Source organism: Hibiscus syriacus, unplaced genomic scaffold (assembly GCF_006381635.1).
Source record: "Hibiscus syriacus cultivar Baekdansim isolate YM2019G1 unplaced genomic scaffold, ASM638163v2 tig00112960_pilon, whole genome shotgun sequence".
NCBI lineage: Eukaryota > Viridiplantae > Streptophyta > Magnoliopsida > Malvales > Malvaceae > Hibiscus > Hibiscus syriacus.
Genome location: NW_024063426.1, coordinates 92,817 through 120,430, shown reverse-complemented (window position 1 = coordinate 120,430; position 27,614 = coordinate 92,817). Strand labels below are relative to the sequence as shown.

Below are 27,614 nucleotides of genomic sequence, written 5' to 3'. Positions count from 1 at the left end.
GATCCATTCTTTGAATCTAGAAGCTTCAACAAAGGAACCAACCACCACTATGCACAATACCAGCTTGATTGTGTGGGTCCTGCAAACAAATTATATTTATGACAAAGAGTTATCTACTAATTCCAGTTTATGAGAAAGGAAATTTAGCAGACTATTAAGTTTCACAGATGCAACTATAAAGACCTCTTCAAGTAAGCAGAAACCTCGGAAACAAGAAAAAAAACAAAGAATAGAACAAGCCCTTTCTGTTCAATGCTGAGGAACAAAGTTTATTAAGATATCAAGCCAAAAAATGATATGCAAACATGCATGAGCCATGATGAAATTGTGAGAGGCAGGATATTTTGAAGAGTGGAAGGGATGCATCTGACAAAACCATCATAATTACATGACTTGCAACAATTGTGAAACCAAAATAACAAGCAGGTATATTGACAGTAATGGAAGAAATTTAGTCTTAGAAACTAGCAGGAATCATAAACAACATTAACTTCAAATTTTATTTAAAAAGAAAATATTTTAGTAGACAAAATAATCACATTATTATCACAGAAAAAAGGATAAGCATTAGATTGAAGGCCAGGCCAATAAGCATCTTTCACAGCAGTAATACAACTTGAAATTGTTCAAGGGAAATAGCATAATAACCTGTGCCACCTCCCCAAAGCGAGGCTGACATCTCTTTCAGCTGTACATCAGGAGAGTGAAGCATTTCAATCAAGGGTCGAACAGCACCCCTTTGTACAATATGAACCTGCAAAATCCAAAGTAGCATGTGTCAAAAAGGAGAAACGAGGATAAATTAAGGAGAAGGAATGAAATTATAAGCATAGAGACCAATGCTCAAGGAAAAAGGGCAGCACGTGAAAAGCTAATTCATACAATACTAGGGCAGTAATTCCAGAGTCAATAACTGTATTTCATCATAAATTGACAAATAGATCCAAGAAGAAGCATCTTAAGACTAGTTAAGTATGAAGAGAATGGACGTCTTCACCTTGCAATCAGAATCAGTTGCGGCAAATTGTCCAATCAATAAAGCTGCCTCCCTTTGGCTCTCCGGGCAGCAGGAGCTGTTTCCAATAAACAATCGATTAATATAAAAAGGGAAAACCTTGATAAAATGCAAATCAAAAGAACAGCCCAAAAAAATTATAACCTATGTTAGAAGTAAAACACGTTAAAGAAACACGAAACCAAATTAAACATACTTAAGCAAGCCAATGACAGGTTGCAGAGCTCCAGCAGCAATAACTTCTTTTTTTATGTTTTGGCGATGAATGCACCAGATTGCCAATCACACCAACCTACAAGCCAATTGGAATTTTTTTATGGAACAACTGATAAAAAATAAATTAAAACCCAATGGAATTAGCCTAAAAAGCATCCAAGTTATGTTACTCCTACTCCTTATTTGTCTTGAAGCAACCCGTGCCCTACACATATCGGACATGTGCCCTACACATATCGGACATGGATATGAGGATATAAGCCTTGAAGGACTCCCAAAATGCATGGAAATCTTGAAAAGATTTAGCATTGAGTATCCCCATGTCCAACACCACACACCCAAAGCTAAGTAACATAAACAACAAGAATCCTACCGCTTCAAGTGTATAGCAGCATCCTCTGATCTTAGCATTAAGATGAGAGTAGGTAGAGCATTGCATTCAACAATCTGCAAAAGCCATAGTATTCACTCCATTAACCAGCACTTAAGGCAGTTTTATCCACACCACCTTCCAGAGGCAGATCTGTTACCTGATTCTTGTTTTCATCATTTTGAAAGCTAGGGTTCGTAATGCTCCGCAGCTGCTCTTTGCACCTTTGTATCAGTAAACTCAAGCAACTCACAAGAGGTGGAATCCCACCTTCCATTCTATCAACCAATCAAGATAATTAATAGAATAAACAAGGAGCTGCAAATAAATTCTGTTAAAACTGCACAATTTTAGCAAACCTGACACGGGTTTTAATGCTGCTATTCTCATGAGCAAGGTTGGGTGCAGCAGCACATCTTGATGACGCTGATCACAGCACGAGAAATAGAACTATCCTTGTGCCGCGCAACAAATTCATGAGATGTGACAAGGCCCCAGAATCAACTATAAGTTGCTGATGTTCTGGCTGTTATCAGCAAAGGCAATAAAGAATTACCAGATCCAATGATTAACAAGAGTGAATAACTAACTATTTCCATTAATACCAGGAACATAATCATGCAAACCCAGAAAAATACCAGATTCAAAATATAGCCAAGATTTAGTGGTTTAGCAATAAATCATCTCTACCCTATATTAACAGATTAGTATAACTTGAATTTCTCCATGTTAACTTGTGCTGCCATCAAGCATTATTCCTCAAATTATCTATATCACGAAACAAGTGAACTTCTAATATAATTCAAATTTAAAACGTAAACTACAGCTCATACTACGCAAAATTATATAAAATACAAGTATGGTAGTAACAACCATCTTTACTCTTTTTTTTGGTTATAAAAGGAGAAATATCACTAAAATCACCTTCACAGCGAGAAGCCCCGTGCAAAAGCACTTCCTTTTTCAACTTCGTGCTCTAAAGGCTTCGGACTTAGGTCACCATAGTCGCATGGCGGCGCTTGCAGATGCTTCACTAAAGCCGGAACCGCACCACCTTCAACGATCACATTAACAACTTCCTCTTCCAAAAATAAATAAAAAAACATAGATCATTACCGTTAATCATGAAATTTAGAAGGGAAAAAAATCAGTAAAAACAACACGAAATAAAGGCGAGAAATTCAAAATAGAATGAGATCGGAATTTGCAACTGAAGATTTTCAAATTTTACCGTTCTTGGCGAGCTCAGCTAGTACGTGAGTTGCACGCTTGGCAGAGGTGCGATCTGATTCGCTCCAAGAGAAGGCGGATTCGAGTACTAACCTGAGCGGTTACTCGGCCAAGAGTGCACACAGCGTGAGTCGCCGTTGGGACGGTTTCACGGCCCTCTTGGATCTCTTCCTCTAGTTTCCGTTTTTGCCCCTTTCGTTCTGGAGGCCTTCTTCCTCCGGACGCTGAAGCTCCATATAGAAATAGTGAATAAGAAAGAAATGAAGACTCTAAAAACGGTGAGAGAAGATTTTATCAGAAATAGGAAACGATTTGACAGAGAAAGCTAGAGACTAGATCAAGGGTATTTTGGGCATTTAACAAAAACAGAGCTTTTCCTTCATTTTCCCCCTTTATGAAAGATTAAACCGGCCCGCCATATTATTATTTCCTGGTTTCTTGTTCTAATTTTTTTATTATTATTTGATTAATCAATTTCAAAAGATAACCATCATACAAATTTGACCCTAATTTGAATGCCTTTGAAATATTTAAAGTTGACGATTTTAAAAGATTTGACTTTTATAGGACTAATTTGACCCTAACTTTGAGTATATATATATATAATCACATAACTATATAAAATTAATAATATATTTTAAAATTAGATTTAAAAAATGACTTAAATTAAATTAGAATTTAAACCATAAATAAATATCTTTAACTCACAGTAAATAATTCTCTTTTTAACTTAAATCTTAAACCTCTAAATCTCAAACCCTAAAACATATAATTTAATTCCAAAACTTTAAATCATAAACCTTAAACTACCAATCACAAATCATAAAACCTTAAATCTTAAAAATTAACTCTAAAAGGAAAAATATTAGTTTATTGTGAATTAAAGAAATATTTATATATGAGTTATAAATTTAATTAAATTTAAGTTATTTATTCATTTAAATTTAATAACAATAAATATAAGTTATATATATATATATTGATATTAATTATAAATGAATTTTATTCTTTTTAAATGTTTCGGGTTTGATAGGTGTAAATATGTATTATTAATATTTAATAGATTACTTTTTTGAGAGAGATTATCTTATAAACATATCATGTTATTAAAAAAGATAATATAAAATGCTATATATATATATAGTATTCTTTATCTAGTAAAAAAACGAAACTAATTTAATAATTTAAATAATTTTGAATTTATCAAGGGACATCAATAATTAAAAAATGTTATTTTCTCTTGAGATCTTAAATGTTGGATTCAAATAAATGTGTCTACAGAGCGTGTGATATTAATTATTTAAGAAAGATTATAAACATATATTACTCTTCTAATCATCCCACATTATTAAGAAAAATAATTAAAATGATTTTTAAAATTTAAAAATATAACTCTATATAAATGAATCTTAATTTATTTTGTTTATATGCTTAAATAATATTCTTGATCCGAATAAAACTATTTTCAAATGATAAAACAAATGAAAACATTTATAATTAAACGAAAATATATAAAACCTGGAATTATAAAATAATATTTCTTCTTCATATATTTTTAAATTTCACCTATATGTGTTTTAATTTTAGTATTAGTCAACTTGGGTTAGGGTAAGAGGTTGAGGTAATTTTAGTATCGGTTTGCTGAACGCTCGGTTCATTTACATGCCTACAAATAATCATTCTTAAATTAAAATATTAATTGACAAAAATATTTTACAATTAAATTTTAATACCCTCTTTTTATTAGTAAAATAATAAATTGAACTACACTGGACCAGTTTAATTAAATATTTATATTTGCACAAACCGAATCATGTCCGATCTACGGGAGAGGTCTGGTTTAAAGCCAGCAGCCACGTAATTTTCTAATCCTAATTTTTATTTTGGCTTAATATATTAATTAACCCCTAGACTTAATAAAATTTCTCAGAGTGGTCCTTATATTTTTTTCTTATACCATTTCAGTATCCGAATTATACATACAATCGTTTTCAAAGTGGTATTTATGACTAATACCGTTTATTTATGATAGGTTTAACCTAACAAATTGAAAAAGATTTCGAAACTTAAGTATTAAATGGTAATTAAAAAATGGTTAGGTAACACTTTGAAAATGATTGTTAATTACAATATTAAACAACGTTAATTATAGACACCGCTTTGAGAACGATTGTCAAATTTAAATACCAAAGTGGCTGTTAAAATACAAGGGTCAATTAATATATTAAACATTTAATTTTTCATGCTGAAAGAAAATCTAATAAGATTATTAGATTTTAACTATTTACCATGATTTTATTGTGAAAAAATAGATACTAAATGTGGTTTCATCTTTTTTTTAATAATATATTGTTTAATAAATATATATATTTTTTTTTAGATATTTAAATATATATATATATATATATATATATATTGAATTAGTCTAAGATGATTATAAAATAATATATTCAAAAAAAATTAACTTATTGACAACACATAAATATACATTTTATATGCATATGCTCAAATTTGGATCCTTTAAAAAAGACAATCTTCCTTTTTACCATTAAGAGTCTGTTTGTTTCACAGAAAACAAATTTCGAAAAATAATTCTTGTAAAATGAATAACATTTTTTTGGAAAATAATTTCTAAAAATCGTTTAAGGTGTTTGGATGAAGTTGTGTAAATTATTTTTCTCTGAGTGATAATTTTTAAGAAATTATTTATTTTAAATATTGAATAAAATAAATAATATTATTTATTAGAAAGATTAATATTATTATTTTTAAAATATTAAAATAATTTATTTAATATTATTTATGTCTATATTATTATTAAAATGTTATTTTTATAATTTCATAAATAAAAAATTAAGAATATCATATTTTATTAAATTAAAAATATTAAAAATTATATTAATTATTTATTAAAATGAGATTATTAAATTATTAATTATTAAAATAAGAATATTATTATAATATAATTAAATTATATTAAATTAATATTAAATATATATATATATTATTAAATTGTTAATAAATATATGTTAATAATTAATATTTTTATTAAAATGATATTAAAATAATATATTTAATACAAAAATTATTATTTTGAGCGTTTATGCTTTAAAGTGAAAAGTTCAAAAAATGACTTACGAAAATTATATGGTAAGTCATTTTTCAAAAATACAAAAGAAAATATGTTGACCAGTAAAAAATTAAGTTAACTATCTGTTTTTCGTCAACCAAACACTGAAAAATGAGAAAATATTTTTTTGAAAAACCAATTACATGGAAATAAACAAACCATAAGATTAGTATTAAGCACGAATAAAACAATCTTAATGATATGAATTATTGTTATTCCTTAAAGTCTTAGGTTCGAGCACAAATGCACCATGTATGTTAGGGACATAACGTTTAATGTCAAAATGTTAAAAATTATCTTTGAACAAATACTACCTTATTCTTGCATTAGATTAATAAAAAAACTAAATCAAACATTAAATTCATAATAAAATTATTTTTAAAATAAAGTAAATATGTTTTATTGATTCAAATGAAAGTTTTAAGAGATGGATAATAATTTTATTTTTTTTATAAAATTAAAATATATAAATACCTTCAAATCATATTATTAATTTAATTTAATAAAATTTAATTTTAACTTTATAAATACATAAATACATACATAGTGTTTAATCGATTATTTCGTTCACTGATCAAACTAAATTAGTCAAAATTGAATTAATCAAAATCTTATTAATTGTTAATTAATATTATTTTTTAAAATATTAGTTGAAACAAATAAAATTTAGCTAATCTGATCTATATTTGAATTAATCAAAATTTATTGCAAGTTCTTTTTATTAGATTATTTGAGTTTAATAGAAATATATTTTTTTATTTGAGTTAAAATTTGATTGGATCCTAAAAGTTTAATAAGTCTAATTTAATTAAAAAATAGTTGAGTCTTGATTCTTAATGAATTTGAACTTAAAATATATATCTTTTTTGTAATGCCTCGGATCCCGGGTTAGGAGTTTTGGGCTAACCCGAGATGGGCCTTGAATTAATTCTTTAGCTTGTAGGAAGACTTGCCCCAAAAACAAGTGGAATTGGGCTTGGATTGAGCCCAATAATGGATAAAAAGGGTGTTTTTAGTTCGCAACTAAAACCAGGGGGACCAAGAGTGTATTTAGAACATGGTTCAAAAATTAAAGTTGATATCCATTAAAAATAGATGATCTCATGTTTGAACCCATTCCCTCTTTTTCTTACCAACTCTTGCCTCATTGTCTTCTTTTCATCTTCTTCCTCAAGCCAATCTAAGAGAGATAACTTTATAGATTTCCAAGTGTTGCAAGGAGAAGTTAAGGTAAGAATCAACATCCTCTCACCTCTCACTTCATTTCAAGCTCCCAAACACAAGGTTTGGCCATGGTTTTAGAAATTAGGTTTGTGAGGGTTTAAGAAACCTTTGAGATTTAATCTGATTTTCAGGAAGTTTAGACCTTTAGAAGTGTTTTTAAACTTTTCTTAACCCCCAAAATTTCAGTTAGTAACCATTACTTTGATTCTTGTCTAGTGAGAGAAGTTTGAGAGAGCTCCAAAGCTAGGGGAAGGAAAATCTTACCTTGGGTTGAGCCATTGACACTTACAGCAACCTAGATACTCAAGTAACTCATTTCTAACTCAATTATACCATGTGTAGCTCATTTAGATGAGATTTGGTAGGTTGCATAAGCTTGAAGCATTTTCATGGTATATTCATAATTTGGGTGTTTTAGCATGTATTAAGACCTATTTATGGAAAAAAATTAGACAACTTTAAAGGGGTAGTATTGATACTCATTCATAAGAGTATCGATACTTGGACAGGAGCATTGATACTCCTTATAGGGGTATCGATACTAGGTATTTTTCAAAACATCGAATTGAAATTTGGTATCGATACTTAGTCAAGTATCGATACCCCATCACCAGAGTATCGATATTCATCCTAGGGTATTGATACTGCCTTAATCAAGTATCGATACCCACAAACATATTTGGATAAATAACCCAAGGATTAAGGGATCAGATTCGAGGTACCCCATATACTTAGGATAACAACAAATAAGACTTCAAGTAAGAACAATAATTAAAATCCGAACAATAAAAACAATAACAATTAGGATTACATAAATTAGCCTTGTTTGATACTTGGGAAACAATCATGATCCCGAGTTCCTCTTTAGAAGAATACGACAGTCAGTGGATATCCAAGTCAGTGCCAAGGCACTTCAGGAGCCAACTGGGTGCAAACGCCCCAAGACTCAATAGAGTAAGTTAACGGGTGTACGTTTCTGATGTAGCTCTGGATCTCACCCTAGATACCCAAGGGTATCTCAAAAAAGGTAGAGGGGTGTAAGCTTTGAGATACAGAACCCTCAGTCACAACATGATGCCTACTCAATAGTTAAAATCAGTAGCTTTGCATGTTCAAACCTGTGCCACTAGCTATCTCATTTAGCGGATGCATGTAGTATAATATAATTATTAGTGAGGCACTGAGCTCGTAAGCTCATCATTTGGAATGTGTTTCCATGCAGGTTCTTAGGGGCAATTAGTGGGTAGTTATTGTCACCATACATTCTAGTGCAACGGTTCAAACCACTAAAGACTTTCAGAGTAGAGGTGACAATCGGGTCAGTTGGATCAGGTTCAGGTTAGGTCATTTTAGATCAGGTTATTTCGTGTTAGAATTACCTTCGATCTGAATTCAGTTCGGTTTGGGTCATATCATGTTCGGGTTTAGTAACACCAAGAGAGTAGCCAAACTGCTACGAAACAACAAGTTAAAACAGACAACCACCTACAATCACCAATCAATATACAACTGTCTATTAACACAATCTACTATGTCTATACAACTTTTATACATTTTGATCCTAACCGCCTCTTTTATACACTCAATAATCTCATCGATCGACTGAGTACAACTCCTGAACAGCCTGCGGTTGCGCTCTTCCCAGAAAAAATACAAAAACCAATCCTGGTCAATTCAAGAATGTTCACCACAAGAGACTTACCCTTCAAGTTAGACACTGGCCACTAAAGAGCATCCTCCCAACAAAGAAGACTATGTCTCAATCCACAAGACAAACACTCATCGAATAGGAACACCCCGCAAAAAGATGATCACGAGATTTCAAACCAGCACCACACATACCATACTCATCATCAGTAATAATACCAAACCGAACTAGCTTGTTATTGGTTGGCAATCTATAGATGATAACGATCCAAACAACAATAGAGAATTTAGGAACATGGTCATGAAACCAAACAATGCGATGCTAGGAAACCTTCTCTTTTTTATCTTTAATATTCTCCCATATCCATCTTCTAGTAATCTACACCCAATTAACACCAGGGCATAACAATCTTTTAGCCTTCTCTTTCAGCTTCAATAACTTCCTGAGAATTTAGCTGAAATAAATCTTACACTCAACATCTCAGAAATCCACAACTTTCAAAACGTATTTCCTGATCCATGCAATCACCTACAAGGATGTTCTTCATAAGCTGCAAGCTCTGTTCCAAACAACAAGATTTTTAAGTAACAATCCACCTTCAAACTTCAAATATATATCTAATATACATAATATATTCAATGTTTTTAATTAATTAATTAATTTCAAATTGAATTAAATTTAAAAAAAATTCTTAACTATTAATCAACTCAACATCAAATTATCATAACGATTAATCGAATTAAATTTTGATTTAATTGATTAATTCGATTATGAAGACCAGATTTTGTCACACTCATACATGTGGTAATTCATATCTTCTCCCGATCCCTTTTTACAAATATTTCCATTTTTATCCTTTTCTAACGATTTTCTAAAATTTCTGTTTGTAGGATATTTGATTGATTACGGATTGACGACGAGAACCGTACTCGACGGCCGAGAATGGCTTCCCGACGGGGAATTCATCTCCATCGGTACATCGAAGAACCTAACGTTTCCCGACCTGTTCCTCACTCTGTCCACCGTCCGATCATTCCCTCTTCAAAACAATCTGTGCCGTAAGTTCTGCTACGTGGCACGCGTTTACAGAGATGCGAGGTATGGTCGGGACGATTAACTACTACGGCAGAGTCAACGGATTGAGTTTTCATTTGTCTCCGGTTTTCGATCAGATAGAGGATGGAACGTTTTGGAGGGTGGTGAACACGACGGAGGATTATCAGAAGGGGTGGCAGTCGTTCTACGAAGCGGTTTTTTGAAGATGCTCTGAAGATGTATACGGAGCCCGACCCGTTTATTTTGAGCTTGGAGATGCTTATTTTGGGGGATTCGCTTTACAATACTACGAATTTTGATTCTCATGCTTTGCGTTTGGTTGCTAGACACAGTTTTGGATACAAGGGACCCGTTATTATGTAAGTCCTAAGCAATTCCTTTTGCAGGCTCTTTTTATTGTTATGATTTTTCTTAGTTTTTGCACAGCATAAAGCAAAAACATATGGTAGGCAGAATTAAATAAAATTGGCTAAATTAATTCTGAAGTCTGAAGTGGGAGTTTTCTTTTTCTCTAGATACTTTCTTTATTGTTGAATATGAGTGTTTTGTGCTATGATGATATACCCTGACGATCAATTTGATCGATACTAGGAGCCATGTGAAGAAAATGTATATGTTATAGCAAGCAACAGTACTCCACCTGTTTCTGGGTTGTGGAATTTGCCCCCCTTCAAAAGTATTTGAACTAGCACCTTCGACGGATCGATTAGAAACCCTGAAGCTGAGATGACCGACTGTGTCACTTCCAAACTCAAACTTATTACATTGCTTTGTACTTAGCCGATAATAGTGATTGAATCCGGTCAAGCTCAAGAGTGCTTGACATACGCATAAATGATGTAAAGTATTGAAGCAATTTGGGAGTGACTTCGGCTGGAGCTGCGGTCTTCACAACCATATGGCCACGGTCCAACTAAGATTACTTAGAGTCCTGCTGCCAATTCAAATATTGGCCCTTTAATCAATGCTGGGTACATTTTTGATGTGCTGCACGGCCTCATACAAGGGAGGGTATGTTGCTAACGATTTCTACTGCTGTTGTCCGAAATCAAACTGATGTTTTTTCTCTTGGAAAATGCTTCAACTGGTCATATGTTATTGTTTGTTGCTGATTGCACGGCACCTTTTATCTCTAATTTTATATTGGGTTAACAAGCGGTTATTTTGTCTGAACTTTTCATTCCTTCCCCTGTTTATTTGAAAAGGATTCCAATACATGAACTAAGCGACTTCGGTAATAAAGAAATTATTGTTATTCTTTGAGGTATCGATTTCAAAAATAAGGAATGTCAAGGGTATGAACGTTCAATATTAAATAGTTTAGAGTTATCTTTGAACATGTATTATCTTGTATTTTTCTCGTATTAATAAAAGAAGAAGAAGAAGAAAAGGATCTTAATTTCTTGTTGCAGTGAGCTCTAGAGAACTTCAAAAACAGTCTGCGGAACCCTCCACTTGATTGGAACGGTGATCCTTGCCTGGCCCTTATTATTAATGGACTGGAATTACATGTTCAGAGGGCGAACGAATTCGTGTGAATTAAGATGCAGTTTTTTGCTTACATTTGATATGCTACTTTCTTTTCTCTTCTTTTTGTTAAAGGCATTTGAAAGACAATCAACTAAATGGAGATATCCCATCATCCCTTGGAGACATAGGAAGATTTCGTGAACTGTAAGTCATTCTTATTTGGCCAATATGCTAAATATGCCCTTGAACTTTGTCACTTTATTTTTATGAGCCCTGATATTTTTATTACACCTAAATAAACTCAACCTTTAACTTATTTCCAAATAAGTACTTAATCTTTAATTCGCATCTGAATAAGCCACTAACTTTTAATTTATGCCTAAACAAAAATTCTTAATATAAATCAACATTTCATTTGAAATAAGGGTTAATTAAGTCCAAATCGAGATATAAGGTTTATTTGGGTACCGTGAAAGTATAGAGGCTTAATTAATAAAACTAAACTAGTTCAAGGGTTGCAGGAGAAATTTGGTTAAAGAAATTTTGTTCCGACATGTATATTAGATGTGTAAATGCAGTAATCAGATTGATACTATCTTGTGCTACGCAATTTTTTTTAGATTGCCTCATAAAATGGTGGGAGATGAATGTGGTAGACTTAAAAGGTTGCGTCTTATCGACCTTTTTGATGAATTTCCCGTTATCTGACCCTTGAACTTATTATTATTGGACCCATGTACTAGGTCTATTGCACATGGTTTCTTTCCTATATTAATGGAGAATGGCATGACCTGAAAAATATCCTTGTTCATAGAGCCAAGTTGCATAATGTTATCTTTGAATTGATTCTCATTTTGAAATGACAAAACATTAAGCTTAATAGCTAGATTGAGCATATTGAAAAAATTAATTGTCAAAATTTTTCAAAGAAATAATCTTCTGTCAAATGCTTTTTAAGTTAAAAAGTCACCATTTTCAAAGATAAAATTGTTTAGAATTCTTATTTTTGTGGAAAGGATTTCTGCTGCGAAAATGATCAATCATTTTTCTCACAGAATGGTTACTTTGGTTGCCAAACCCGAAGAGATCGATCCTTTATTCGTAGGGGCCGGTTCTTTGCCAAAATAAACCTTTGTGAGGTAAAAAAATCTATGTATATTATCTTGAGCTTTTTAAGTTCAAGGGGAGTGAAACCCTGGAGGGAATTTCTGAGATTTGGGTAAAACTAAATGTGTCAGTTGAATTTCTGAAGGTTATACATTAACCAAATCTTTAATTTCATTTAGAACTGCCCTATCCTTGTAGTTTCATATAGAAACTCGTTTTTTCGTTTAATATAGCGTAAAATTTCTAATCAACCTGAGCTCGCCTTGCTTGGTTTATCCAAACTCATTTGATTTAAAAATTGATTTCTGTATAGAGGTGGCAAACGGATCACTCTGTTCGAGTTCGATTCGGATCGTTTTGGTTTAGATTTAATTCGGGTTAGGTTTGGGTCGGATCGTGTTATTTCGGGTTTCGATTTTATTCGGGTCTATATTAAATTGGGTCTGTTTAGGTATCATGTCTGGTCAAATCAGATAGGAAGATTTTGGGTCTGATCAAATCGGGCTGGTTGGTTTTTGGGTTAGGTCAGTATCCGATCAATTATTTTCGGTTTGGATCAACTTTGGATCTTCAAGTTAATTCAGGTTGAGTTGGGTATAAGTTAAATCAAGTATATATAGAATTATTGATATATTTTTTATAAAAAAGATCAGATTTGGGCAAATTGAATTCGGGTTAATTTTGGTTCAGGTTATATTCGGTTTAGTTGCTTTCGATTCGGGTTACTTTCGGTTTGGCTCAAATTCGGATTGGTTTCGGTTCGATTTTTTCAGATTTCGGGTCAAATTTGAGTCATAATATTCGGATCTATTTTAGGTATCGGTTCAGGTAAATCGGTTCAAGTAATCGGTTTCGGTCAAATTTGTGTACGATTGACATGTGATATGTGCTATATATTTGAGGGAGCAGCTATTATTTCATATAGTTTGTGGTCCTTCACTTGCTGAACATCTTGAGGTAAGTATAATTTTAAACTAGTCATGTCACTCATTCTTAGCTTATTTACTTCAAGCTTTACATCTAGGTCTTATATTTGCTGGAATGGTCAAAATACCAGATTTCACCAGTTCTGTGTGTCAATTTATTCTGCATAAAAAGCTATCATCTAGGTCTGATATTTGCTGGAAGTTTCACCAATGTTTTTCTGTTTGATTGCCAAGTTCCCATTTTTATACTAGAATAGTTTGTCCATATTCAGCCTGCAAATCATTAGCCATACTTCACTAACTCATTCCAATGTATTTTTTACGAGTCTCACTATGGATATTTACTTATTTACTAGGACGTTCGGCGATCTGTTTTGTAAATCGTTCGGTGGGAAAGTCATTTATGTTCATTTATTTATTAAACGAATGAATATGAACAAAATTTTATGTTCGTTTAATCAAATGAACGAACACAAACAAATGGTTCGTTCTTTCATTTTCGTTAATGAACGTTTGATAATCCGTATGTTTATGTTCGTTCATTTATGATCGTTCGTTTATATTCGGACTAATCTCCAGTCCGTTTGAAATATCAAGACCTAATAAATTTTAACATTAAATTGATTAATATTTTAAAACCCAATTAATTTTAAACCCAAATAAAAATACTCAAATCAATTAAAGAAAATATTGATCCTAATATTATTTGGAAATAAAAAATTCTTCCCAAATAGAAACTCAATTAATTTTATGTTTGTTTGTTTATGTTCGTTTACATTCGTTTATATTCGTTTGTTTGTGTTCGTTTAGTTCGTTCATTTGTGTTTGTTTATCATTTTAACAAACGAACATGAACAAACGCGAATAAACTAAATTTTTTAATTACATTCGTTTAGTTATTAGTATTCGTTCATTTGTTCAATTAAAGTTAAACAAACGGAATTAAAAAAAATTTACTGGTACAAAGATAGATAGTGAAAAATAGACCGAAAAATCATGTATGGTGGTGTGCTTTTACGGGTTTTTGGTGAAGTATATCACAGGTCATTGAGCTATTCTTAAATGATTGTTTTGGTCATTGAACTTTCAAAAGTTACAAAATAGTCATTAAATTTATCGAACTATCACAAAATGATCATTAAATTTGGGCTTATATCATAAATAAGTACTGTTGATTAATGTTACGTGTCAAACTTTTAGAAATTAGATGAAAAAGATTGAATGCTTTAGGTACATAAATTATCATACAAATATATTTTAGGTACCTAGTTTGACCAAAATGAAACTTTAAGTACTTTGACAAAAAAACTTTAGGTACTTAAATGAAAAAGATGATATATTTTATGTCACACCTCAATTTTTATTCAATTTGAATATCATTTTATTTAATTAATTTTTGGGACCAAATTATGAATTTTTGAAGTTTTAAGAGAATTTTAGAATTTTCTTAAAAGTTCAGGGACATAAGTGTGGATTGACCATCATCCGTCAGCAAAGGAAAATAAAGGAAATGGTGAGATTTTTTTTATAAGTGTGGTTGAAGGGATTTGAACCACTAGGCTAAGGTCATGTTTGTGTTAGTTTATTGTAAAAATATTTTTTAAAACAGTTCGATTGGGATTTTAAATCCTAAAACCAAATAGCTCTTTGCTAAACTTGAACCAAAATCCTAATTTTTTTTATAAAAATCTCGTCGTCCTTTCCACTATCGATTCTGTTGCCTCTGTTTGCCGTGTCGTGTACCGCCCTCACCACTGTGTCCGTCATCCAGTCGCGACCAAAACCTGACCACCATCTCTCCGTTTGGCCCTGTTGTTCGCTGTGGAGATCGCATTGAATATTCGTCGGAAAACAAAGGTTCTCCATAAGGTTTTGTCGATTTCGTGCTGATCTCAATTTCTGTTCACCTCACCGCCATCGCCGTTAGGTTCCCTGCCCTGTTCCGACAAAAACCCAATCAGTTTTGTCCCTTCCCGCCGTTGTTTCCAACGACCACCATTGGGGGTAAGCTTTGGTTGCTTTATATTTAATTTCAGCCAAATCTTGGTTGATTTTGGTGGTGTTGTAACTGATTTTCATGTTTGACAGTCTTCCGAGCGTTCTGCTGTTGTCCATGTCCCTGTCACCCTCCACACGTGCTGCCATGCGCCTCCGCGATGCGTGGCCTTTGTCCCTGCGAATCTTCTGGAAATCTAAGTCAACTCGATCGAGTTAAGAGAGTCAACTTTGATAGAGTCAGTCAAGAAAACAAAGACCGAACCGAGTTTACCTGTTGACTTTAATCATTGACTTTGACCACGTTGATTGTTGATTTTGATAAAAGAAATAAACTTTTTCGAAAATGTCATATTTCATTTTTTCGACGTCATGAGTCCGAATCTGAAATTCGTTTTGTCAAATTCTAACCTTAAAACCTTCGAATCGACCCTTGAACTTGAAATTGCATAGTTATTTTAATTAAGTTGGTTGTGGAAAAATGAGGAAAATGGCAAAGATTGATTTATGACTTTGGTTATGATAGGTACTCGTGTTTTGCCCGATCGTTCGATTGTTCAAACCAGCTCTTCTCGATCCGTCCGGTCGCATGAGTCGTGATTTCACATATTTCTGCAACTTAGTTAAATGTTCTGTTTAGTGCGTTATTCTAATAATAATCCTGTTCTGATCTGATTTAGAATCGTGTGTTACTTTTTATCATAGCGAGGCCGGTGCTTAGTAGATTTTTTAGACTGGCCCGTTTTGCGATGTGTTCCTTGTGTATTATATATATATATATATATATATATATATGTTTTAACTGATTTTGAAAGCATGATTCTATTTACTTATTTTCATGAGTTCTATTTTTACTTATCTGAAATTTCTGATTGTTTGGTACTTATTCTCAGGATTACTCTTATTGTAAAATATCTGATTTATGACTTCTGATAATATTAGTATTGGCTGAAACTGTTTTATTGGGTATTGTCTGGGTAGATGTTTGGAGACTCTGAAGTTCAACTACATGTAATTCCTTTCTGTTATGATATTCCACATTGGACTCATATATCCTAAGGTTCTAGGATAAGTCCTTATGGATGTCTGTTCTGGGGTATTTCAAATGGTGTACGGGTGGAGGGTAGATATCTGTTTTAAATAAATTTACTGATATTTTCATAATACTTTATTGAATTGTTTTTTAAATTCTTTTGTAGGTTTTATATTGCACTTATTGGAACATACTGATCTCCCTAGCTCACTCCCCTATCTTTTTCTTTTAAGATATTTTGGATAGGTACTCAGTCCCAACACTTGGAGGATCGACACATTCCGTACAGAAATTTTATTGTAATGTTTCAATATTTAGAATTGCCTTTATTTTTGGTGTCATATGCCTAGTATTTTGATATAGTGGTGTATTGCTTATTTACTTTAACCTTTAATGAATGAAGTTATTTATTTACATATTACTAGTATTTTAATTAATTTGCGATATTTTTTATTTTATACTATCTGATTTGAATTTTGCTAACATAACCATTTTTTAAGAAGTAATGATTTTTTTTAAAGTGAGAAAATTATTTTGTAAATTTTTATTGTAATCCGTTAGATCTGATCGTAACACATAGGTTGGGTATAAGGGGTTACACTTTAGGCACTTATTTGTAATATAATATGGAACTTTTATACTTATTATAACAATCGCAATGATTATTTTATAACAATGCGATAAATTTATTGATCATTTTGTAACTTTTAAAAGTTCAATAATCAAAATTATCATTTGATCATGGTTAGTGATATCTGGTGTACTTTACCCTTTTATGTTGTAATTATATTCAAGGTGTTATGAATTTTCAATTTTTTTATTGTCATTCTGGTTCTAAGGTTTCGTTATGACTAATCAAAACTGACTCACATCACACATCTAGTTTTGGTGGGTGTGTCTTCCAACAGAGATTTTATGCATACATAGAGACCTACTTAAATGATATCAAATTTCTTATCACTTGAACTAACACCGGTGGTTGAATCTCGACACTTTAATAATTTGTGTTATATAAGATTTAACACATTTAACAGAATTACAATTCATTATGTATTTGTTTTGGTAAAAAAGAGTCCTCTCTGTCTAATTCTTTTAAAATTTTAGATGGCCTTTACCTTACCAGTCGGTCAAGGTTCATTTACTTGTGAAACCGGTTGGAAACAACACGACGACAAATTGAGAATCTTTTGAAATTGTGAGTGACATACTTGGGTGCTATGTGCCTTAGATCAGATGCACTAAACTACCCCATATTTTTTTTAAATATATTCAGATCCTTTTCAGAACCCATTTTGCCTTTTCAGACCCTTTCTTCCTTCCCAAAAATAATTCATTGCTGTTAGTCCCATGCATCAGGCTTTTCTCTTTTCCCCTCTTTGGCTGATCTTTCAGGGTCGGATCCTGAAAATTCATAGAACTCTGCATCTTTTCATGTGGTTGTCCTGTAAAATGACTGCTCATTTTGCTAGCTGATAATACATTGGTGCCTGATGAAAGTGTAAAACAAGTTGGAAAAAAACAGAGTAAATTCCAGTCAACATTTACATTGTAAATTGTAATACATCTGAGCTTCCATCCATCATAGAAGAAAAGGAGCAGAAAAAATTTGAAAAATTTAAAAACAAATGTAAAATATTGGAGAAGAAGCCTAGATTTTCAGATCAAACTCAACTCAACTCAGCTATGGCTACCTTCCTTTCTTAAGAGGAAACACAGGAGGCAGTGCACTGCTTTTGACTTGTGTACAAATGGGAACATTAATCATAGGCCTGATTCTTATGCTTGATGATCTTTTTCTTTCCAACCCTTTCTTTATCCTCTTCACATGCCTGTTATCTGATCTATTCCGAGACCCTTGTTTCCCTTCTTCAGATGCAGCTATGTTGGCCAACAAACTCGAAGACGACGACGACAACGACGCAGTCCGTTGCTTCTTCAGTCTCAGCAACTCCTTCCACAAAACGGTGCATTTCGGTGGCCTCGGAGACGGGTTGTCGTCGACGAACCAACTCATGCTACTACTACTATTACTCTCATCCTTGTTTATAACCTCTTCCGCCCTCACCACCTCATCATCATCATCTTCTTCCTCTTTGGTCTTTCTAAGGCTGATTTGTTTGAGCTTCTCGGAATGCTGCGTTTGCCAAAAGGGGAGCAGCTTCCCTTCAAAGAAGAGCTCGTCAGCCGTCAACATGGCGTGGCTGCTCACTTTTCTTGAAAGGAACTCGAAGTCTGCAACTCTTGCTTTATCTTTCTCCTTCTGGGCATCCATCTCCTCATTTTGAGAATGTGGATTGATGGATATGAAGTTGGTTTCGTCGAGGAAATCGACCGAGAACGAAATCCTCGGACTCGAATTCGGTTCTATGCTATTTCCAGAGCTTGCTTGAACAGCTTCCAGCGCCATTTTTTGAAGGTTGGAGCTGTGCCTGATGAGCTATGCATGGGATTTGTGATTTATAGAGGTGGAAGGAAAATGTTCTTTATGAATAACTCAATGTTTAATTATGATTATGTCCCCAAACTATAGGCTAAATTCTAAATTGATCCCTAAATAGAAAAATATTCCAACAGCATCCTTAAACTAGAGCATTATTTATTCCTTTGATTTAATCGTCAGCTTTGGACTTAATCGAAAGATTATCTAGGTCGAAGGTTCAGTTGGAATATTTATTGATCAATTTAGAATATGAATCATAATCCGGGGATGTAGGATGGAATTAACTCAATTAATTATATACTCGGTTCTGTTATTGTTCAATTTGTTGAGTGGACGGTGAGATTATAAAAGCTAATGTGGTCTGGTGAAGCCGTAACAAGTGAGCTAATTTGCTGTTTAGTATATTGAAAGCATCACATGGACACTACGCTTTACATTTAGTAAGGACAAAAAGGACTTTTCCTTTCCTTTTTATACCAAAAAAATACAACATTTTTTAAAATAAGTTGAACTTTTTTCTTTTTGGATTTTTAATAAAAAAATCGATGTCTTTCTTTGATTAAAAGTTCTGTTAATTTAATATTTTTATAAATTAATTTATTGTTAATTATTATATAAAACATTTTGAAAGAAATTGTTAGATAATATATTAAGAATTAGAATGGGGTAAGAAAAAAAATTGTTAGTCTTGGGAGATTACAAACGTAATATATGTTAAAAAGACTTTTGTCAATGAGTGTTGGTATAAGTGGTTGTCAGGAATTTGAGCTTATAAGGTCAAGTTCAAATCCTACTACTGTCACTCTTGGTGGATAATCTGTAAATTCCTATATAAATCCCAATTGGGTCTTAGGTATGTCCTGACCTTGGATTGGGGGCTACCCCTTACCTAATTTTTTTTGTAACAAAAAAAGGCTCTTAACTATTTGACAATGAACGCTCAAATACTCCTCCAGATATCATGTTCAAACTTACAACCTCTAAAAACAATAAATATCCCTTTAACCACTAAAATCACTTGATTCATGAGGAGAAAAAGCCTTAACTCTCAATGTCATCACTTAATTAATAATTATATTTCCTTCTCGAAAATATCTTTTAAGTATCACATTAAGAGGGAAAATAAGAGAGAAAATTGACCAGTAAGGTAAATGAGTTTTTTTATTTAGCCTATTAGGGTAAGTAAAATTTATTTTGGGATCTATGATAAGAGTTCCAATAACACTGTAAAAAATATCGTAGATCCCAAAATAAATTTTTACTTGCTCTAATGAACTAAATAAAAAACACGTTATCCTTATTGGGCCAAAAAAGCCAAATAAGGGTAAGGAACAAGGATTTTTTAAATATATGTAATATGCTTATCTTTTTAGCTGTAGTGACATTATAGAATTCCAATTAATTATTTGGATAAGTGAAGCAAATATAAAGAAAATGCTTAGTTCCCTTTGACTCATCTTAAGCATGTGATCACATGACTGTAAATTTCATTCCATGTGATGATTATCCCACTGACCAATGTACCCCTTCAAATAGCTTGACCCATTTGGTATATTTAGTTAAAATCCCTTTCACCCAAGGGCATTTTCATCATCAAAACAAAAAAAATTGACAGATGTTAAACATGATCATGTCCAGCTAGTGAAAAGCTTGTTCCAAGATTTGCAATCTCTTAATTAAATCCAGACATATAATAATTAACATTATTGTGCTTTAATTATGATTAATCTATGATAAAAAAGAGAGGGAGACAATAATGTTTAAAGCTTACCCACACCTTGAAACAAACAACCTATACTTAACATGTGGTTTATAATCGAAGGGGCCGTTTGTTTACTTCTGAATGGAATCATTCAGCGTTGAATGTTGAACCGTTCAGCATTCAGCGTTTTGATTCTCACCTCTGAATGAAGATTATGCTGAATGAAACAGCAAAACACTGCTGAATGATTCAGCATTAAAGTACATTATGAATCATTAAGCACCTGATATTTTACCATAATATCAATTTTTTCACATGTTGTCTTATTAAACAATCATATCTTATAATATAATAAATCATTATGAAGGTAAAAATGAAAATATTCATAATTCAGATTGTACATTTAGAACCATTATCAAACAGCATGTCACATTCAGAGCCAATTCATACAGAGCCAATTCATACAGAGCCTTTGAATCATTCAAACCATTGAATTATTCAGCGCTTAATCATTTTATTTTATCAAACATCCCCTAAATTAAGGTTAATTATTTGATTATTGTTGTGACTTTTGTTGGTCCTTAATCTTTAAGGTTAATATATAATTCAACCCCTCCCAATTCAACCAGTGAAATTAAGCTTCAACCCTTTATTTTTGAGACTTAATTACCTTCTAGAAACTGAATAAATTCATATATAAATAATTTGTTTCCTTCAAAATTTAATCCTAATTCTGCCCGTGAGTATGATACCACTTAGACTAATTAAACTATTATTACAATGGACAACAATTTTATCACTTCAATTATAATGTTAAATCAAATCACGAAGTTGGTTTAATTGATAATTCGTGTTATGTAAGTTTCAATGCGATTACATATACTTGAGTCCAAGGATGGATGCAGAGTTTTGTGTTAGGAAGTGCAAACTTTTAAGAAGTATATTAAAGCTTTTTAGAGTGAAAGATTACCCTAAAACTTTCTCGATTCCTCCCTACTCGAATCGAATAGTGTTTAAAAGTATGAGAGGGTTAATTATTGGAGTTGGGGACAAAGAGGAAAAGGTCAAAGGACAAGAATTTAGTAGCATCTTCAATGATGCCCATTTTGAAAGAGAGGGAGATAATGGGGACCATCAACTCATTTGGTGGTTTGTGGGGAAATTCAATTGATCAAGAGCACACTCCAAGCCCTAAAGCATGAAAGCCAATGTGCATAACTAAACCCTGCAAAAGAGTGGGGGGCCATACTAGTATAGACTTCATCACAAAGCTTAGCTGTTTCATGCACAATGCCAATGCGACTATTAAATTATTTAACTCAGTGTGTGTCGATTACCGAGTACCCGAAGCAGATAGGACCCCCCCCAATGAGTCTTTGACTCCAATCAGTTGGCTTAACTAACTTTGACACCAAAACATCATTGATTGTCCTTATTAATGGAGGCTTTCCTTAATACGCTTTGTCAGTCGGCTCAGGCAACACAGCCTGGTTGACAATCCCATCAAAAAATTCGGTGGATATTTCTGGATGAATCGAGTTGAATAATATTCGACTAGACTTGAAAATTATTTGGCTAGTGTTTAAATTGACTCGCTATTTGTTAAGTTCGATAATTTTTTATTCAACTTGTGCTCATTAAAAAAAACTATAATATATGGAACCGCTCTATGAAAATTGCACTTCTCATGAAGAACAAGCTCGGTTTTGTGGATGGAGATTATCGCAGATAGCAATATGATTTGGCATTCCATTTGCAGTGGGAAAGGTGCAATGTGATTGTTCTTTCGTGGATTCTTAACTTAGTGAGTCAAGACTTATCAGCTAGGATTGTTTTTGCATCAAGTTCAACTACTGTTGGGAAGGATATGAAGGAACGCTTTGACAAAATCGATGGTTCTAGGGTTTTCTTCCTCCATCGGTCGATAGCAACTCTTCTCCAAGGTGAATCTTTTGTTTTTGTCTATTATACTCGCTTAAAGCTCTAGTGGGATGAGTACACCGCTTTAGTTTCTTTTACCTCGTGTGATTGTGAAATTGCCCAACAAAATTATTCTCACGTCACACACCAAAGGCCCTTTCAGTTCTTGATGGGGTTGAATGAAACCTATTCAGCGATTAGAAGGCAAACCTTGACTATGAAACCTCTGCCCGCAGTAAATCAGGCTTATTCTATCATTGCTCAAGAGGAATCACAACACATACTGTCTGAGGGTTCAACTGATTCTTCTGTCATGTTTTCCAGTCTTTCTAATGCTTCAAGAGGGACGGATCAAAAGCGTTTTTCAAGCGTCTGTGAGTATTGCAAAATTAGAGGACATCGAAAGGAAAATTATTATAGGCCGATAAAGTTCCCTTCTGACTTCAGATTCACCGAGAAGAAGACTCCTCCAACAGCGATGGCATTGAATAGTGAGTCAACAGACTTTTTGAATTCAGACTCTAGTTTTGTACCTGTTGTTTCTGCCTCAATGGTGTTTACTTTTGCAATCGAACAACATAATCAAATCTTGAGTTTGTTGAATAAGGCACCCACTTTAGCTTTCAGTGTGAATCTTACAGGTACTGTTGCCTGTGATTTACTTGCTATTGAATCTTTACTGCTTTGGATTTTAGATACAGGGCTACAGGCCACATCATATCTGATTTCAAAAGCTTGGTATATCCTATTTCATTTCCTAAACCTCATTTTATGCATATGCCTGGTCAATCTGAATTGGTAACACATATTAGATCATCCAATGGCATGATCATGGGGATTGGTAGAAAGTATCATCCAATGGCATGATCATGGGGATTGGTAGAAAGTCTAAGGGACTTTTTTTGAATCATGTAAAGGAGTTGCTCATTATCTTTCTGGTAAACAATGCAATGTTTTTCATTCAGTTAGTACTTCAGTCTGTTGGGTCTGTTCTTCCTTTAGACATGCCCTTTCATGTTGCAAATTCTAATAAAACTATTTTTGACATACGCGATTAGGGATTGCTTCGATTTTTGCTATGAAAAATTTGTCTCCATGTAGGTTGTAAAAATTCCTATATGAGTTGAAAAAATCTTCTGGACAATGTAATTTGAAGCTGATTGAAGCTCTTTTGAGTGCTGGATATGAGCAAAGTAAATACGACTATTCCTTATTTACTATGAATGGCAACTCATCGTTTTAATTGCCAAATAAAATAACCCAAATCTCAATAAAAATAAAATAGAATAGATATTATAGAGAGAGTAAGGATCGATCCGCAGATAATATCGTATTTGCCAATAAATTGGTCTTGTTCCGAGGCAAGGCGTGAATTGCAAAAGAAAATAGAAATAGGGGGAGTTTTGTTTGATTACAAATAAAGAAAGTAAAAATAAAAGAAAGTAAAATTGAATTGAAATTCTAATTGTAAAAATCAGCCTCTGCCTTTCGTTTTGCCTCAAATTCCATCGATAATTGAAATAGATTTTTCACTTTGGATTTATGCCGGTTACAGTCTATAGGGTCCAATCCCTATAACTTGTTTTTTTTCTATCAATTGAACCGACAATCCAAAAAAATCTTTGATTAGAAGTCTTTATGTGGACTAATCGCGACAATCGTTATTAGTGTCACTCTATTTAAAAGCTTTGAAAAAATTCGAATCGGATAGTGTCTCGCTGAGAAACCAATCCGATCTCATTTCCTAATAGTGAACCGCTGCTAAATGTGTTCTCAAGAAGTCAAATGTGCTACAAGTCGATCCTTCCTCCCAACTGTTAATCGAAACAACTAACAAGCCAACAAGCTCTTCTTGATTTGAAAGCATTTTGATTATAAAGGGATGATTGATTATCAATCATTGATTCCAGAAAACTAAGAATGTAACCTGAAGGGTATTAAGTGCTTTTAAATTGAGTCATCGCTTTACCCTTTGGCTATGAAAAACTTAGTCAAGTATGATAGAAATCATACTTATCATTTTAAAAGAAAAGAAAAATAAAAATTGAAAGTAAAAAAACTTTTTAAAAAAGTAAAAAAATTTATAATTTTTTTTATTAAATACTTTTTTATAAATTAAACTAAAAACAAATTTTATATTAAATAAATATATAAACAAACCATAAGAAGGCAGAAACATAAGCATCCTCAATTTTATTATATCACATGGAGGTTAATTTACAAAATAAAAATATTGTAAACTAAAAACTATCGGTTTTAAATATATTTTCAATATTATTATATCACATCAATAAAACATTAACAGTTCGTTAATAATTAAAAATAATAAAGTTTAAAAGATAAACTATTAACAGTTAGTTAACAGTTTTAAAATAATAAAATAGTTAAACTATTATAAAAATGCTAATTTCATAATTTATAAATAATATAAGCATAGTCGTCTCGGATATTTCCGGGGGCCTGGGCGAAAACTCAAAAAAATACCTTTATAAAATGAAAGTATATTTCATTATTTTGAACAATTAATTTAATATTACATAAATAAATCATAGAAAAATGATTAAATTTTATGAAAATATATTATTTTTATTATTTTATTAAGAAAACACCTTAAATTCATCTAAAAGAGAATAAATATAAAAAGGATTGAATGCATGTATGATACATAGCTCGGTTTTAAATAATAAATAAATAAAAAGAATTGTATATTATTTTATTGTTAGATTGAGATTGAAGAAGACAAAAAATTAAAGAATATTTGATAAATTGAAGAGTAAGGTTTGAAAAAAGAGAGAAAAAATCATTAGATTTAATTCAAAATTTAATGAATAAATAAGAGAAATGGAAAAAGAGGGTCAAAAACTAAACATTTTATGAAATTATAAAAATTATGGACTCTAATTATAAATGTAAAAAATTGAGGGGTCTAACTGTAAATATAAAAAAATTGGGGTCCTGAGCGGTGGTCCCCATTAGAGCCGGCCCTGAATATAAGACTAATTCTACAACTTACGTGTAATATAAGAACTAGTTAAAGAATTTAACCCAACAATTAAGTGGCTAAGCAATATATGCATGCATGCATGCTTTTTAGCTTCCCCAATCCTAAGCATAGGTCGGGTTTCGGCCAACCTGACCCGATCTAAAATTTTTACATCATTCACCAGATCCGACCTGAAAAATATATACCCTCAACTAGACTTGATTTTTTGAGATAAAATTTGAACCCGAAATAATAATAAAAATATTATTTTTATTCAATAAAAACAATAATTTAATTGAAAAAAATAATATATAGAGAGATATTATTGTAATTATTCTTAAAAATATAAGTTAAAATTATATATATTTTTTTCTGGTAAGATCATATATTTTTCACTCTAAACCTAAATCTGACCATACCTAAACATCACCTTTAAAAAAATCAGATCCGACCCCAACTTAACTTTTTTTATTAAAAAACCAATCTGATTGAGTCTAATCGGGTCGGAACATGTCAGGTTCAGGCCTATGCCCATCCCTAATCGTAATCCGATCTCAATGCTTCTACTTTCTCGTGAATCAGTTTTCTTTTTGGCGTTAAAAAAGTTACCTCCCTTATCTTATCTAAAATAAATTAAGTAAAAGTTCGATAATCAACCAGAGGTGTCTTATGAACAGGATGAAACCGACTTGACAATTTTTTTAAAAGCTTTATTGCACAAATTAACCCTTCAAATTGACATTTTTATCAAATCAACCCTTAAACTTGACAATTTTTATCAAACTTTAACGCGTATCATCTTTTTTTTGCCAACTCATGATTTTTCTTATTTTAAATTTTTCATATAAAATATTAATATCTCTTGTATTTCACTATCATTTTCCATTTATCGTTATCATAATATATTGTAATGAGCAGCCACTTATCTTTTTCCATATGAAGTGTAAGATATCTGCAAACTTTCGTGGTTCATGGGAAACATGCATGTGTCATCTGGGTGGATTTCAACCACATTTTTTGTATATGTTTGATATGTTATCTAATCAACAGTACATTGTCATCGACGGGATTAGTTCAAGTGGTACGCAGTTTGATATCGTTTTAATAAAGTCTTAAATTTGAGTTTTTATATACGCCGAAAATTTCTACCGTAACACATGCATTAAAATTAAACACGCGACGCGGGTCGGTATAAATATATTAAGGCGGAACCTTAGAACCCGGTGTACAAAAAAAAAAAAAGGAATCAACAGTACATTGACACAAAAATTATGTGAATGTCTTCATCAATCCGCTTCAACAATCTAGTGCATTAAGCCCTTGCATAGATCTTTCGGTTCTACAATTATTACTCGCGTGCAAATTAGTCAATAAGGCAGAGTCTGGTGAATTTTGGAATAATCAATTTACGCCAATTTATCCGAATTTTATAATTTTTGAGTCGTAAAAAAATTAAATAATTTAAATTTTTAGTTTAATTATTCAACTCGATTGGATACAAAGTTGGGATAAAATTTAGGAGGACAAATATAAATATTAATAAATAAGATCATATTTAATTTGTCTAATTTCAAAATAAATAGGGATTAAAGAAATATTTAAACCGAAACAAATAAAAAATCAGAGGGTGAAAAGACTTGATTTTCCTAATTTCAAAAGTACGATAAACCGAAAGAAATAATTTCATAAAATAGCTTTGCAATTTTAGATCATTTTGGATTAAATTAGTTTTAGGTTTGAATTATTTTTAATTCAAAGTGTTTTAAATTTATATTATCGGTTTTTTATATTCTTATCATATCGAGTTGAGTTAAAATTGAATTAATCTGATTGAATTTTAGAATTTACGAAATTAGTCTTTTAACTGATGAGCTTCGTAGAGAGATAACATTTTATAAATTGACATTTTGACACAGTTAATATAGGTTAAGATTTTAGGTCTTTGGATATTCATATTCGAATTGATTATATAATTTAACATATATAATCATGAGCACGAACCGAGAAATTTTAATGGTTAAAAAAATGTTGTTATTCCTAGAGGTATTAGATTTATGCTCTAGGAATGTTATGTTAGGGTGTGAACGTTTAATATCAAATGATTGAGAGCTATCTTTGAACATATAATACCTTATGCTTACATGGATTA

At 32.0% G+C, this 27,614-nt stretch overlaps 2 protein-coding genes, 1 long non-coding RNA gene and 1 pseudogene across 4 annotated transcripts; 2 read left to right on the top strand and 2 right to left on the bottom strand.

Moving 5' to 3' along the window:
• Nucleotides 1-5: 5 nt before the first annotated feature.
• On the bottom strand, nt 6-9,805 carry LOC120184884 (annotated as a pseudogene).
• A 5,160-nt stretch (nt 9,806-14,965) lies between these two features.
• LOC120184880 lies at nt 14,966-16,761 on the top strand. Its single transcript, XR_005522077.1, has 3 exons — nt 14,966-15,396; nt 15,481-15,602; nt 16,587-16,761. It is a non-coding gene; the product is annotated as an uncharacterized LOC120184880 (long non-coding RNA).
• A 1,345-nt stretch (nt 16,762-18,106) lies between these two features.
• LOC120184879 lies at nt 18,107-18,847 on the bottom strand. Its single transcript, XM_039189243.1, has one exon. It carries the CDS (start codon nt 18,825-18,827, stop codon nt 18,108-18,110), a length of 720 nt encoding a protein of 239 aa, XP_039045174.1. The 5' UTR covers nt 18,828-18,847; the 3' UTR covers nt 18,107.
• Nucleotides 18,848-22,200: 3,353 nt separating this feature from the next.
• LOC120184881 lies at nt 22,201-23,452 on the top strand. Of its 2 annotated transcripts, none has more exons than XR_005522078.1 (2): nt 22,201-22,505; nt 22,807-23,085. XR_005522078.1 is itself a non-coding variant. In XM_039189245.1 (2 exons), the coding sequence occupies exons 1-2, from the start codon at nt 22,430-22,432 to the stop codon at nt 23,282-23,284; spliced, it is 642 nt and encodes a 213-aa protein (XP_039045176.1). In that variant the 5' UTR covers nt 22,201-22,429; the 3' UTR covers nt 23,285-23,452. The 2 variants fall into 2 exon arrangements, 1 of the variants encoding a protein (XP_039045176.1); XM_039189245.1 differs by having other exon boundaries at nt 22,719-23,452.
• The last annotated feature ends 4,162 nt before the right edge of the window (nt 23,453-27,614 follow it).